At 38.9% G+C, this 16,158-nt stretch overlaps 1 protein-coding gene across 19 annotated transcripts in view; it reads left to right on the top strand.

Moving 5' to 3' along the window:
• The window catches only part of LOC121964510 (CLIP-associating protein 1-A-like), a 50,560-nt gene that overhangs the window by 8,814 nt on the left and 25,588 nt on the right, over positions 1-16,158 (top strand). For 17 of the 19 annotated variants that reach the window (XM_088074676.1, XM_088074690.1, XM_088074693.1 and 14 more), the window contains exons 7-17: positions 778-875; positions 1,344-1,414; positions 11,561-11,707; positions 12,406-12,482; positions 12,984-13,076; positions 13,168-13,313; positions 13,394-13,529; positions 13,616-13,686; positions 14,173-14,232; positions 15,487-15,564; positions 15,727-15,894. In XM_088074676.1, coding sequence (XP_087930802.1) covers positions 778-875; positions 1,344-1,414; positions 11,561-11,707; positions 12,406-12,482; positions 12,984-13,076; positions 13,168-13,313; positions 13,394-13,529; positions 13,616-13,686; positions 14,173-14,232; positions 15,487-15,564; positions 15,727-15,894 — 1,145 coding nt within the window. Of the gene's footprint in view, positions 1-777; positions 876-1,343; positions 1,415-3,276; positions 3,604-8,593; positions 9,244-11,560; positions 11,708-12,405; positions 12,483-12,983; positions 13,077-13,167; positions 13,314-13,393; positions 13,530-13,615; positions 13,687-14,172; positions 14,233-15,486; positions 15,565-15,726; positions 15,895-16,158 lie in introns of those variants that run through there. The other 2 variants (XM_088074689.1, XM_088074688.1) reach the window with 2 other exon arrangements.

Here is a 16,158-nt window from a genome sequence, read left to right as displayed (position 1 = left end):
AGGAAGCCGAGCCCGTGAGCTTCCCTTCCTGAAGCCAAACGCGCTGTGAAGCACTCGTCTTCTCACGCATTAAAAACCTGAATAACGAGAGCAGGAAGCACTTTGATTCTTTATCCGCCTGTTTGCTTGTTCGAGGGAAGTCGCTGGAGACGGACGAGCCTCGCAGCCTGCAGCCAGTTTCCAGTTTATCGTTAAATTACTGCACTCGGCTTTGAATATGATTTAGGCTGGATTTATTTTTAACAATCCGCACCAAACATGTAAAAATGTGACAGGAGAAGCTAAAAGCAGGGTCATAAAAAAACATAAAAAAATATAGATTTAAAAAAAATATATAAATACATGCAATAAAGTAAAAATATAATATGAATATATAAAAAATGCACATAAATACAACTGAAATAAGGAAATTGGAGCCAGACAAAAATACCCAGGAAAAGTCATGGAATTTCACAATTAAATTTTCCAGGCCTGGAAAAGAAACTTTCGCTTATTTGTTCATCACGACCACCACCTTCTGTCTTCCTTCATGTCTGTCTGTCCGCCACCGGCCGAATTTCAGCAACTCAAATATTTTTCTTTTCTTTAATTCTGAACTTGAATTTTTCATCACTTGATTTTGAGCAACTTAAATCTTTTTAGTAATCTGATCTCATTTATTTATTTAGCAGTAAAGCAAGAAAACCACGTAATAAAATGCAGTGTTTAAGGGAAATTAAAGAAATTTGAAACATTTTGTGTTCATGTGTCATTTTTTAAAATGTTTTTGACCTGTAGGTGCGTGACGGAGCCATGAACTGCCTCATAGAGATCTACCGCCACGTCGGCGAGCGAGTGAGAATGGACCTGGGAAAGAAGGGCCTGCCTCAGTCACGGTGCGTTCATGTGCTGACTGTAAAAAATCTGTAAAATCTGTGATTGTCCTATTCTCCTCCTCCTTTTTTTTTTTCTTTCCATTTTCAGCTTACTAGAACATTTCCTGACACAGAAACACAATAAACATAAATAAACAAGTAAATAAATAAAAATGTATTAATTTCTGGTGAACATGGCATCTACAGTGGCGCTGAAACGCAGCATATGACATTAATATTAATATTATTAAAAACTGTTTGTCACAAGCTCACAGACAGAACAGAAGTCCCTCGTGGCTGCTGTCACACAGACGTTACAGTGTTTGTTCTAATAATATTACCCCGCACGCATCACAGCCGCGGCCACTTCCTGTGTATTTTTGGCTGCAGAGCTGTAACTTTGGCCCATTTACCATCCGCCTGCGGTCTGAAGTGAGCCAGGTTTGTGTGCTGATGTTCTGCTGATGTGTGCCTCCTCCCTCTGCGCAGGCTCAACGTCATCTTCAGTAAATTTGATGAAGTGCAGCGGTCGGGGAACATGGTCCTGTCACCTGTGTCAGGTAAGATCCCGTCTGCTGCGCTGCCCGCAGGCGCGCGGCATCGCGAGCTCGGCTGTGTTCGATGCCCGTCACGGAGCTGGTTGTCGTGCAGATTTTGGAGGTCAAAGGTCGAGAATGTGGATGTGAGTGGGAGAATATCTTCCATCAGAAGTGCAGTGAGCCTGTTTGAGCCGCTGTCCAATTTTGAGCAACTCAGATCTTTTTCCTTTTAATCCTAAACTTGAACTTTGGAATCTGAATTTCGCCGATTAAACTCAAGCAACTCAAATCGTTTTGGGTTTTTTTAAATCTGAAATTTGACTTTTTGAATCTGAATTTCTCCACCTGAACTTGAGCAACTTGAGTTATTTTTTTCAGATCTGACACTTCACCATTTCACCACTGGATTTCGAGCAGCTTTATTATCATTATTATTTATTTGTTTACTTTTTATTAGAATTTTTAAATTTTTGAATGCCAATTTTCCCAATTCAGTTTGAGCAATTTGAATTAATTTATTAAACCTGAAACTTAGGTTTTTGCCTTTGAATTTCACCAGTCAAATCTGAGCAACTCCAATCAATGTTTTTTTTTTTTTTTAAAAATCCTAATTTGAATTTTTGAATGATATTTTAACCGCTTGATTTCGAGCAACTTAAATCTTTTTTTTTTTAATCTGAAATTTGAGTTTTTGAATCTGAATTTCTGATTTTGAGTTTCAGCAGTTTGCCGTCTGTAATCCTTACTGCTAGACGTCACTTAATCTCCCCTAAATCTCACACACTGTTCCTTTAAAATGGTAAAATTTTCTTAGCGCTAAATAAAATATTCTCTTAAGTGGGTGAAGACAGAAATTCTGAATATGTAGTTATGACAATGATGAATACAGTTTTCCCCTTCGCTTTTTTCTTTTTTCCGTACTGTTGTGGTGCGCTCTCAGCGGGGTGTGTTCGCCGTCTTTCAGTCAGAATGAAATCTGAGCCGGTTTCTTTGTGCTGCGGGAGGCGAGGAGCTTTCAGCCGCCTCCCTGCAGGAAAAGTGGGACAGAAAGGTCTGAAGGGCTGATTTCACATCTTTACGGTGTACTGAATGGATTTGTCCTCTGTGGGAGGAAAACTGTGTTGTTTAAGAAGGCCGACTGCATTTTCCTCAGTGTGTTTATCGTGTTTGGGTATTGTGTATCTAAATCGGGGTTAAAAAAAAGAAAAATTGGGGGAGAGAGATTTTCCCTCTTATCCTATAATATTGATTTTTTTTTTGCTACCAGTTTTATTTTTTCTTTTATTTTTAAAGATATTCTATTATTAAATTTTCTTTTTTCCTTACGAATTAATTTACTTTTATTTCTATTTATTTTCTTTTTTCATTTCATGTTATAATATATTTAGTTTAATTTATTAGTGTATATTGCATTTTTTAATTAGTAATTTTTACTTTCCATTCCACTAACCATTTCTAATTTCTTTGCATTTTGAGCTTTATTTAAGTTTGTGAGGTTTTATGTAGATTTTTTATGACAATTGCTATCTCTATATTCATTTTAATTTTTATCTTTATTGATTTGTTTTTATTCCTTTTTTTAAAAAATCTTTTGTACTACTTTCAAGTCTGTTACAGTTTTTACTCATTACTAGTACCATCTTTATATTATATATATAATATAATCTTTTTTTCCAGTTAAGTTGTTTTTACATTATTATTATTATTAGTATTTTCTCATCACCAGTAACATTTCTATGTAAATTTCGGTTGTATTTATTTTCATTTCTTATTAGTCTTAGTCCTTTAACATCATTTTTATTATCATCCTGAACCCTTTTCTTAATTTTATTTCATTTGAATCCTGTATTCCTTATTTTTTATTTTATTATTATGAATCTATATGAATCTATTTTTTAAAAGATACCTGAGCAGGCAAGTGAAAAGCATCAAGACTGACCTGGAAAACAAGCATTAGAGAGACAGACAGACAGAGGGAAGAGTGAAATTTGAGGATGGAGACAGAGGAAACACTGAGGAAATAGACTGTGGACTTTGGCAGCCCAGGGCTCTTATTTTGTAGGAGTGGTGTCAGCTGTCGTCCCTCCAGTCACAAGACCAGTTTGGAGGGGAGGGAGGCGGCGGAGCCTCGGCTCGGGGTCGGGGTTTCTGCTGCAGTCGCTGCACGGCGGGAAGCTGTCGTCTCTCAGAGTCCGGCCGCGTCCCTGCAGGTACATTTAGACGTTAGAGACGTGTGGCGAGTTACAGACGTGATGTACAGATCAGCGAGGATATTCAGCCTGCAGTCTGTCTGTCTGTTGTTGTTGTTGTTGTTGCTGCTGCTGTTGTTGTTGTTGTTGTTGTTGTTGTTGCTGCTGCTGCTGCTGTTGTTGTTGTTGTTGTTGTTGTTGTTGTTGTTGCTGCTGCTGCTGCTGTTGTTGTTGTTGTTGTTGTTGTTGCTGTGGAAACTGGCTGCTGTCTGACTCTCTCTGCGCTCCTGATAACTGCACTGGGATCATAATTGGGATGTGAATGCCACAAGTGACTGGAGCCCAGTGATGCGTTTAATGTCGCTGCGCTCGCGTCAGCCGCTTCCGCCAACGAGCGCCGATATTACGAACATCCGGGTTATTTTGGTCGACGTTACATAGTTGTTGTTATTTGAAGAACACGAGCACGATTTCCACCTGACTGAAATGACTCAAAAATTTGCAAGAAATCAGTGAAAAGTAAATTACCTGAAAACTTGTTTTAAAAATATATAACAGAAAGTTAGAAAAAACACACAAGGACATGACCCAAAAAAGGGCTTAAAAATACAATAATTGTATAACATAATTCTAAATATGTAATTCTGATAATTATTTCACTAGCTTTTTTTCCTTTTCTCTAGACATTTTTTCGTAGCTTTTTATCTTTAATTTATAGATTTTTCCTCAACTTTTTGTCTTTTTTCTCTAGACATTTCCCCAAACTTTTTATTTTTTCCCACAGACATGTTCCCTACTTATGTAAAATATTTTCTTAACTATACTTTTTACTCTGGCTTTTTTATTTTTACCTAGACATTTTCCCTATTTTTAATTTTTCACATTTTTAAAAAAAAAAAATCTGTTATTCCTAGACATTTTTCATGACGATTTTCCTTAGATATTTTTTTCTTTAATTTTTTCTTTTCTTCCCTAGACATTTTCCCTAATTTTTTGTGTTTCTTAATTCCCTTGACATTTTTCCCTGTCATTTTTATTGTTTTACCTTACACATTTTACCTAACTTTTTTTTTGTTTTTCCCTAGACATCTTTCCCTAGCTTTTAAAAAAATATTTTTTACAAACCTCCACTTGGACTCAACTACTAACTCAACAGAATTTAGTGGTCACAGGTCATTCTTGTGAATGCAATATCTCAAAAATACCTGGAGGGTGCCACCATCATCAGTGCCATCAGTGAAAGTCATCGTTATTCTCTCATAGGAGACAGCTAACGACAAGAATATCGGCCTGCGTAACTGATAAATTGGTGCGTTAGTGCAGAAATTGCTAATTGTGTATTTCCCTTGATGATTTGTGCATTAATTTCAGTGACAATACAGTTTCTGGTCCCGTACACGGTTAAAATACAAGTTAGTGGACACCGAGTTCTTCACAAGCTCAAGAACGAACTTTGACCTCCAAACAACGTCATCTTTTGATGTTGTGTTTGATTGGTGTCTTTGAGCTCGGCTCTGTGGGTTGTGATTGGTCAGGACCGGGCTGTGTGCGTCACGCAGCCTCAGGAGGTCCTGCAGCGAGGCGTTGAGAGACGAGGACAGGTCCACTCTGCCAGCAGGACTTAGGTTGCGCAGTTGGAAAGCTCCTGAATAATGAAGACAGTGCGGGGACAGCGAGACACAGAGACAGAGAGACAGGACAGCATGCAGCACCGAGTCTCTCAGACACAAAGGAGACGGAGACCTTAAACAGTTTCTGATGATTTATTCAGATCGTGTTTCTGTTTAATAGACCTTTTTTTAAAGATGCATATCAGTGATACTCAACTTAGGGCCCGCAGGCCAAATCTGGCCCCTGATAGGGTCCCTGGTGGCCCCCAACCGGTTTTTAATTCACAATAAAATAAAGTGATTCACACTGTACTTTATTATATAAAAGGTGCCAGAGTGCATAAAACACGTCAACAACTGGGCCAGTGGAGGATCCTCTACACCCCCAACAGAGGTCCTCGCTAAGACCCCAACGTCCTAAAATCCTAAAAAAGTCCTAAAACCCTAGAAACGTCCTAAAATCTTACAAACGTCTTAAAATGCAAGAAATGCCCTTCAATTGTACTACCGTGCTAAAACCTTACAAACGTTCTAAAATCGTAGAAATGTTCTAAAATCCTAGAAAGGTCTTAAAATCCTGAAGACGTCATAAAATTCTAGAAATTTCCAAAAATCCTAGAAATGTCCTGCAAACTTAAATCTTACTAACCGAACTTCCCAGAGGCGTCCAGAAATCCATGAAATGTCCTAAAATCCCAGAGATGTCCTACAGTGCTGTCATTTTACAGCAGTGACCCCAAACACAGCACGTTGAGTATCTCTGCTGGACGTCATTTGCTTAAAAACGTTCCTCCTGGAAGAGTTTACGGCTGCCGCTCCGCTCAGATAAACATCCCGACAGGAAAACTCTTCACTGAAACTGCAGGAGACCAAACAGGAAGAGGTTTACTCCAAACAGGAACAGAGACCCGAATGACCCCAAAAACCTAACAAGTAAACAAAAAGAGTAAAAGTGACGTGTGCATTTGACCACGACTGGAACAGATTCCCTATTTTAGAAAGTAAATTCTCAGGAAAGCTGTCGACAGAGGTGTGTCAGCTGACAGCACCAGTTGCGTTACGTTTTTCTTGCTGTAAACATCGTGTTTGGGTCCGTCACTTTGTTGGAGCCAGATTTAAAGTCTTTTTAATTAAGAAAAGTAAATGTTGAAATGAATATTTGAGTTGAATAACTTTATTTAGCATCACTAACTTGGTTACTTCAGACACTTAATTAAGTGTATTTTTTATGCCTTCATTTTAAATCTTGAATTACCTGAGTAACCTGATGTCTGTGTGACGTGTGCGCTTCACCTGGTTTCTCTGGTCATGAAAGCGCTGATAGGTCTCCGTTTAATTGTTATGTTTGAATTCGTTTTATTTCACTGGAAATGTCAACCGGAGCTCGGTGATGAATTCAGCCTGAGGTAATGCAGCCGATGTCTCCGTGCGTGCTTTACAAAGCTGTGTGTCGGTCACTCCTCACCGGACCTCAGATGGCTAAAGAACGGACTTTGAATAGCCATTTCACACCTATTAAAACTTGTAAAGTTCGACTGTTTAAGGGCTCACACCTTTATGATTAAAAGATAGCAGTTACAATCATTTATTGCTCATAAGTTGTTGCAGCAATTTTTTAGGTTGATCCCGTTTGGTGTTTTATTTGAGACACAGACCTGTAACAACCCCCACTGAGAAATGCATGCTGGGATTTAGTGTCAACAACTTTTTTGGAGATCTCTGTTAGAACTGCATTTTGAATTATTAGAAAATTCTCAGGAAACAAGGGAAAACATCCACAAAACTATATAATTATATTTGCTTTATTAATATTTAGGTTACAGAAAGAGTAGAATACCTTTTTAAATTATTAATATTATTTATTTTTTATTTTTTAGCACTTCTTATCTGGGTCTTTTTCTTCTTTTTTTTTCATTTTTGCTTATTATTATTGTAATATTCTTCTAACTTCTCACTAATTTCTTACTACTTTTTGGGTCGCTCCTTGTTAAGTTGCCTTCTTTTCATGTTTTTGAAAGAAATCAAGTCTATTTTTCTGGATTTAAAGCACTAAACACTCTGATGTCCAATTTGACTCTGAAAAACAACAGATCAACGTATTGTTTGTTCATAAAAGTACTCATTTGGATGCAGTTATACTTCTGTCTGAAGACAGTACACTGAGTATACCGACGATCTCTCGCTCTCTGCAGACTCGTTCTGGGTTTGGATGAGTCTGAATGTGGTGGGAAAGTTGTGAATGGAGCCGGCTGCTTCTGTGGGAACGTCGCTCGCTCTGTTGTTCTGCTGGCTGTGATGATCGGGACAAAACGTGCGGGGTGTTTCCCTCTTCGTTCATTCAGCCGTGAAAAGGCTCGTGTGCACAGGTGAACGCTCACCTTTGAGCCGCCGCTGCATCAGGATTCAGTGAGACTGTAAAAAATGATGAAAAACCACCTGTAGCATGAGAGTCAAAGAGAAATCAAAGGAGATTTAAAGTCTCTACCTGCTGAGACTCTGAGCTGCTCTCCCATGCTCCGGAGCCTCTTCCTCTCCTCACATCGCTCCTCTGACCGCCTCACCCCCCCCCGATCATTTTCTGAATTTACATCGTGGAGATCAGCTGTCGGACTCCATCAGGCTCTGAGCTCGCTGAGACTTTGAGGCGCTGCCAGGAGGAAAACTGGTGACCTGGAGTCCAGAGGAGGGGCTCAGATTATCCTCTTTCTCACATAGTTCCCACACAATCTCTCAGGTGGTGATTTTCACTCATGCACCACATTCAGGAGCAAAAAGTACAAGAAAAAATTAAAGAAAAAAAAGCAAAGCAAAAAGAAAATCAAAGAAAGTTAAAAAATTAAAAGGGGGGAAATTACATCAATTGCTTAGGCAATATAATAATTCTACAAGAAGAATTTTAAATATATAATAATAATGAATGTAAATATCATTCTCTGTAATTAAAAAAAAAACTACATTAACTAATGTCTTACAGTTTCTGGGATGTTTCTTGCCAAATTGCTAATTGCCTTTTTAGCGATGTTTTGGAAAGAAATTGAACCAATTATCTCAGGGTTCAAAGACTTTAATACTCGTAAAATGCGTCTGAAAGCAACACAAGAAAGTGATGTCGCTGCGGGTTTATTTTCTTTTTTTTGTACTCGTTTATGTTTTAGTCTCTTTTTTTGTGCTTATTATTAAGTAATTTTCTTGTAAGATAAGAAATGAGAAAAAGTACATAAAACGATATTCATAGTTATTATAATTGTATATGTTAAAGAAAAAAATGAAATTTTTTTTTTTCTGAAACATATAAGTAAAATCATAATGAATATAGTTTTCTGTACAACTTTCCCATTTCTGTGTTCTTAAAAAAAATTTAAAAATCAGGCCTTTTTTTTAATGACTTTTGACTGATTTCTTGCAGTGCGTGGGACATTCCTTGCCAAGTTGCCATTTTTATTTTATTTTTGAAAGAAATCGCAGCAATTTTCTCAGTCTTCAAACGGTGAAAAAGCTTGTGAAAGGCATCTAAAAGCAGCACAAGAAAACCAAAGTCAATCCAGGTTCCAAAGGGTTAAAATGATTCAACCTGAAATTATTGTAATTATTGTAACACATTTAACCCTTTCAAAATAAAACCAAACGTGTGCAGATAAAATCCTTCCTGGTCACCTTGCTGTGATAAAAACTCGCCGGCTGACGGAGGAGCAGCCTCCTCCTCCCTCCCTCCTGTGTCATCATGACACCACCGCTGTCTCTCATCTCTGACTCCTCCCCCTGGCTCTGCCTCCAGAGCGAGCGCCGGGGTTCGTCCCCTGAACGACCCCTCCCTCCTCCATCACTTCCTCCATCCTGGTCCTCACACAGAGGACGGAGACGCAGAGGAAGAGAAGCACATGCTGTCAGACAGAAGAGGAGGAGGAGGCCAGCTTCCTCCCCTCTGCTCCCTGTGAGGACAGAGATGTGAGGAGCACAGAGGATCGCCCCACTGTCCATTTGTCCATCCGTCTGTGCGTCCGTCTGTGTGCCGGCATGCTGAGGAAACTGGTCTGCAGGCGGATCTGCTCCTGTAAGCTGCTGTTGTCGGTACAGAGAGAGAAACAGTGATGAATGCAGGAGGAGGAGGAGGAGGAGGAGGAGGAGGAGGAGGAGGACGGGGACGGGGACGCCCGGTGTGTGGCGATGGCTGTAAATCCAGGAGGAATGCGGCGTCTCGAATGTAAACACAGCGGGGAGATTTGTTGCAGGAGGGGATGTTGTGTGTCTGTGAGCGGAGTTAAGGTCATGACGCCGGAGGAGCAGCACGCTGTCAGACTGCTGTTAGAGTTTGATGTCGTGCCGTCGACTTGTTTACGTGCTGATTTGCGCACAGATGTGTTTGCGGGAGACACATGAGAAATTAATGTATGCAAACCGGAGCTGTGGAGGTTCAACCGAGTCGTTAGATTTTGTGGTCTTTTCTGAATCAGCTGATTTGTGTTTACTTCTGTCTCAGCGCTTCGCAAAAAACAGACATTGTCTCGTATGTTTTGCTTGTTTCCACAAGGGAAGAAGGAAATTAGCAAATTAACAAGAAATAACCCTAAAAAATGCACACAAAAAAGGATTTAAAAGTTGCAAGAAAAATAGAAAGAAAAGAAAAGTAAAAATAACAATTTAAAAAGGAAATGACTTAAAAAAAAGTGCAAGAAATTAAAACAGTAAATTAAAACAGTAGACACGCAGTTAACACACACAAAAAAGAACAGCTCTAACACTTCATCTTCAACAAAACAAACATTTTAAAACAACAAACATACTTTAGTTTTTATAGAGTATTTTGCCTAATAAATGCAGGGTTGCTGTCACAATTAGATTTTCTAGCAATACTAAAATATTTTTAGTGTGCTGTTATTCGCACAGCAGAGCATACTGTTGTCACAAACGGAGCAGCAGAACGGTGAAACTTAACCATCCCTTCTGCAGGGTCTAAAAGTTTGCTTTCACTTACAAACAGCTCCCTGTCCATCGATCTGATCTGATCAGCTTTGGACGGATCAACTGATCACTCATTCACAACTCAAACTCCTGAAATATCCTAAAACGAGTTTGCACTGCGTTCACGGACCCACAAAGACATCCAGATTCAGAGAATTTAGCACATTTGTGGGTGATATAACACAAAATTATCCATCTGACACAACGGGGGGCCCGATCTTGTGTTCCAGTAAAACACTAAAACATTTTTCTTAAAACATTTGCGGTGTAAAAGGCGTCTGAAAAGCAGCGCAAGAGAAGTGACGTTGCCCCGGAAATCAAAGGGTTAAATACACATCATGGAGCTTCAAAAGGGATTTCCTCTGGAGCTTAAGTGCTGTTTTTTTTCCTGCTGTTGTGTTGTGTTGATGTTAGTGTGTTGAACCTCGGGTCTCTCTCTCTCTCTCTCTCTCTCACACACACACACACACACACACACAGAGTCACCTTGTATTGAGAGGTGTTTCACCGTTCTTTGATCCTGCAAGGAGTAAAAAACACTGCAACCTGATGGCACGTGACTGATGTGTTGGCTGAGAGCCGTGCTGTGTGTGTGTGTGTGTGTGTGTGTGTGTGTGTGTGTGTGTGTGTGTGTGCAAACTTTGAATAATGAACGAGGATTGATTGCTGCCTCGTGCTCATGTGGCGCTCGATGGTCTGCCACAGGAGACGTTTCCACAGCGCTGCTCCTCTTTGCTGCTGTTGTTGTTGTTGTTGTTGTTTTTATTTACAGAGCAACAGAACAACATTAAACATGTTCACACTCTTAATATAATATGAATATGACGGGTCGACAGATAATCGGCCTGGCAGATAACGTCCATATCTGGCATTTTGTACATCATCTGTGTCGGTGTTTTATTTTAATGATCACCGACAAAATAAATTAATTAAAAAGTGCAAAGAAAGTGTCAGCATGACGGGGACTTTTATTTTGTAGAACCTCAGAAAGCTGTTTTTATTTATTCACTTGTTATTCAAATTTCACTGAACTTTCTTCCAAAAAAATAGTTGTAATTTTATGAGAATAAAGTAATGATTTTACAAGAAAAACCCCTAAAATCTACGGTCAGAGTCACAGCTCAGGTTTTGTTGTCCTGTGGTGACTCTGGGCTCCTCACTGGGAACACCGGGCTCATTGTTGTGTTGTTGTCGGGGCGTTGTGTCTGTGACCTCCTCGCCATTGTGAGCTCGTTATGTTGCTGATGCAGGAATGCCAGTTATGTCCTCTGCATCATCTGAACGTCGGCTACGAGTTAAAAATGTCAGAGTCCGCCTGCGTGCTCGGCGTGGTTGAGATGCTCTGCGGTGGCGTTGACTGGAGTCTCGTTGTTAAGTCTCTCTCCTCTCTGCTCTTCCTCCTCCTCCAGACAAAAACTTTGAGGATGATGACTCAGGGGACGGCGGCCGCTCCTCGTCCTCGTCCAAAGGAGCCTCGCTGTCCGGAAAGAAGGCGGTGAGCATGGGTTCATTCCGACGCCCCGCCTCCGCCTCCGCCTCCAGCTCCAAGTCTGCAGGTCAGAGTCGACGCTGTCTGATGTGTCGCTAACTAATCTGCACATTAAGGCATTTTTTAAAAGCTTTTTTTTGTTATAAAATATTTTTATTTTTTTTATTCATTATTCATTTTTTTGTATCATTTTTCTAACTCTATTTTTTTGTACAACACTTTATTTTTTTTATGAACCAATGCATTTATTTTTCTTTTTTCTATCCATTTTTTATTTATTATTTTTCATTATATAATATTTGCATTTATTATTTATTTAATTATATATTTGTCACATTTTTTCTTTGTTTTTTACTTCATTTATTTCTTTGTACAAAATCATTTTAAAGTAATTTATTAGTGATTCATTTTTTTTAATCATTATGTATTTATTGTATAATATAATTTTTGTGTTTTTTAAATAATTTATATTTTATTTGTTTTTTCATCAATTTCTTTTATTTATGTTTTTTTGTATAAAATAATAATTTTTGTATTTACTGTTTTATAATTTGTTATATTCTATCCAGATTTTCTTGTCATTTTTTTCTTGTCATATTTTTTATTTTTTTAATTTTATTTTTTCAGTCTTTTTTCACTTTATTTTTTTTTAAAAAATGTTTGTATAATGTTATATTTGTATGACTGGAATAATAATAAAGAGTCCAGACTAAGTTTGTCTACAAATGAACTTGTATTTATTTTATAAATATTCACCGTCTGCAGGGAGGGACGGCTCTGGTGCCGGAGCTGTGGACGAGGAGGACTTCATCCAGGCCTTTGAGGACGTCCCCACAGTGCAGGTACGGAGACTTGTTTTTGCTTTAACCGTTTTAAAGACAAATAAATATCAAATTCAAGCTTTCCATATCTATTTTAATTTCCCATTTCCATTTTTAAGCACATCAAAGAGAATTAGATTATGAGTTGTTTTGTATTCAGATTTTTATTGTCTGCTTATTTCTAAATTAATAAACTGCATATTTCGTAGTTAGTATGTTTATTTCCGTAATGTAATGTTCAGGTAAAATTACGACTTTATTCTCATAAAATTATGACTTTTTTCTGGTAAAATTACGACTTTTTTCTTGTAAAACTATGACTTTAAACTCAAAGTTTCAGTTTTTATTTTTTCCTTAATGTGGCCCTCAAACTCCGTCGTCGTTTTCCTCCCCTTTAAACGGAGAAACAAACCGCCTCAAGTCCTCCTCAAGAGTCTGAAGTACTGCTCATAGTGTTTTTGCCATTGGTGTGAATTTTGCCTTCCTGTCCTCCGTCCTCGTGTCTGTCCCGCTCTCCACCAGATCTACTCCAACAGGGAGGTGGAGGAGGCCATGACGAAGATCCGGGACGTGCTGTCGGACGATAAGCGGGACTGGGAGCTGCGAGTGGCGGCCGTAAGGCGTCTCTGTCCGTCGTCTCACTCTGACCATCGGTGAGGTGAAAACGTCTTGTCGTTGATCTGTTTCCTCTCCTCGTCTCGTGCAGCTGAAGAAGGTGCGCTCGCTGCTGCTGGCCGGCGCCGCGGAGTTCGACGGTTTTCCGCAGCAGCTGCGGCTCATGGAGGCGGCGTTCAAGCTGTCGGCGAAGGACCTGCGCTCTCAGGTGGTGAGAGAGGCCTGCATCACTCTGGGGTGAGACTGCGACCCTCGCCTTAAATAAAAACACTTTCATCGTAAACTGTTTTTTTACCTGTCTGCTCCGCTGTCTCCAGCCACCTGTCGTCGGTGCTCGGCAGCCGCTTCGACCACGCCGCGGAGGCCATCATGCCGATCCTCCTCAACCTGGTCCCCAACAGTGCCAAAGTCATGGCCACCTCCGGCATGGCCGCCATCCGCCTCATCCTCAGAGTACGTGGCAGCGTAACTGAGACCGCGTCGGATACTGCCGGAGCTGTGAGGAAGATTTATTCACTGCTGTGTCTTTTGTTTTGCAGCACACGCACTACCCGCGCCTCATCCCCATCATCACCAGCAACTGTACCTCCAAATCTGTGGCTGTCAGGAGGTGAGAGATAGTTTGTTTTGTTTTGTTTTATTTTATTTTATTTTATTTTATTTTATTTTATTTTATTTTATATGTGTGTCTGTGTTTGTATTTGTTTGTTGCATTTTCAATTAGTTTTTTAAACATTTTATAAATGTTTTAAAACAATGTTATTATTTGTTCTTTTTATTGTATTATTTATTTTTAGTTTATTCATTTGTCTGTTTTAATTTCTTTCATTTAATTTACACTACATTATTTAATTGAATGAAGTATTTTTTGCATTTTATTTATGTATTAATATTTTTGACCCACCAAAATTAATCTATTTAAAATAATAACAATAATAATTTTAAATTATTATTTTATATGTTTTACTGACTTAAATTAGCTTTGTTTTGTCTCTGTTGAGCGTTTTTGAGTATTGTGAAAAAACGCTCTATAAATAAAATGTATTATGATTATGTTTTATTATTTAATTTTTTGTGCTTTTTTCTTTGTGTTCAGGCGCTGCTTCGAGTTCTTGGACCTGCTGCTGCAGGAGTGGCAGACGAGCTCTCTGGAGAGGTGAGCAAAGGTCACGGTGTCGAACGGTCACGGTGATGAAGATGAAGATTTATTCTCAGTCTGTAATAATAAATCTCTATCGGCTGTGAGGGAGCAGGTTTTTCAACAGTAATTTAAAGATTTGAAATACTGACTCGTGAAAGCGCTACGCTCTTGTCTCTTCGGGAAACGTGACACTGGTCAGGTCGAGGTCTGTCTCGGTGGTTTCCATGGCGATGCCAGGGGGATCTCTGTCTGCCTCCAAAAGCCTCATTGTGTTTCTGGCTGGCTGCTTCCTGCCGCCGCCGCCACCCGGGAGAAACCCGAGCTGACCCTCCCCCAAAACCAGGGGAGCTCTCTGCTGCTCATCGATCACTCAGTCACTCTGTGTGTGTGTGTGTGTGTGTGTGTGTGTGTGTGTGTGTGTGTCAGTTACTTTGGCCCAAATACAAATCAGACTCCTTTATTTAAAAAAAAATATTAAAAAAAAGAAACTGCAAAGAAATAATGAGAGACGGGGTGTGTGTGTGTGTGTGTGTGTGTGTGTGTGCGTGCGTGCGTGCGTGCGTGTGTGTGTGTGTGTGTGTGCATGCGTGCGTGCGTGTGTCTGTTTTTGTATGTTTACAGCTGATTGCATAAATTTGTCAAATTAATGTCCTGAAAAAAGTATTTTTACTGTCACAGTACTTATGTATACATTTTCTTTTCTTTCAAGTTCAGTAAATATACACAGGTAAATATCTCTATTAATGGAGATATACATTTAATAAATAAATGAATAATTTAAAAATGGAATAAAAATAGAAATATTAGTAAAAAAGCTAAAAAAAATCATTAAATAATAAATAAATAAATAAATAACTACAGACATAAATGCATTCAAATAAATACATACATTTAATTAATAGAAATAATAATTTCCAGACAATAATCAAAGGTAAATACCTTATATAGAGAGATAAAGAGGTGGTTAGTAATAGTGATAATAAAAATCAAATTTAAAAGTAAAGGTTTTTTAAGATAATAAAAGTAGTAATCAAAGATGTATTAATGTAAAAAGAGATGTAACTCTAAGTAAATATAAATACTAATAGGTGAAATTCATATTAGGTTACAGTAAAATATATTCATTATTTATTTATATTTATTCTTTTATTTTGCACTTTTTCAAGTCATGTCCTATTTTTTATTCCTGAACATTTTTTGTTGCTTATTTTTCTGCAGGTGTTGTAAACTGAGTTTTCTTCCTTTTTTTCTTTTTGTCTCCCTCCGTAGACACGGGACAGTTTTAACGGAGACTATAAAGAAAGGGATCCACGATGCGGACGCCGAGGCTCGCTCTGTGGCCAGAAAGTGAGTCACGCTCTTTTACTCCTGATGAAATGACGAATCCGTCACTGTACGTTTATTTAGTTGCTGCAGCCGGAGGAAACATGAAAGACTGGAAACTATGGACAAGAGAAGCAGATATTTAAGATGTGGTTGTTTTTCGGGCCCTCCGGCTCACCGTCGCAGGTGTTACTGGAGCTTCCACGGTCACTTCAGGCGGGAGGCGGAGCATCTGTTCCAGGGCCTGGAGTCGTCCTATCAGAAAGCTCTGCAGGCTCACCTGAGGAGCGGAGACAGCCTGATGTCGCTGCCGGCCTCCGACCGCTCCTCCTCGTCCTCCCAGGAGAGCCTCAAGTGAGACGCCGCCGCCACTGCCTCTCTCATCCATCCAGTTAATCATTAACGGAGCGGAGTTTCATTCAGATGCATTTGCTAATACAGTTGCAGCTAAAAACAAAATGAACACTGTGAAAACATTTTCTTCTTAAAAAACTTCTTTGTAATTTAATTCACACAAGGTACATTTTCATTACATGTAAATCAAAATATTAATTAATGAATTAAGTAATTAATTGATTGTCACGATAATTAATTTTGATGATTATGTCTTAAATTTCA

Source organism: Plectropomus leopardus, chromosome 24 (genome assembly GCF_026936395.1).
Source record: "Plectropomus leopardus strain MGB_pleo_1.0 chromosome 24, ASM2693639v1, whole genome shotgun sequence".
NCBI lineage: Eukaryota > Metazoa > Chordata > Actinopteri > Perciformes > Serranidae > Plectropomus > Plectropomus leopardus.
This window is presented reverse-complemented; position numbering and strand designations above follow the sequence as displayed.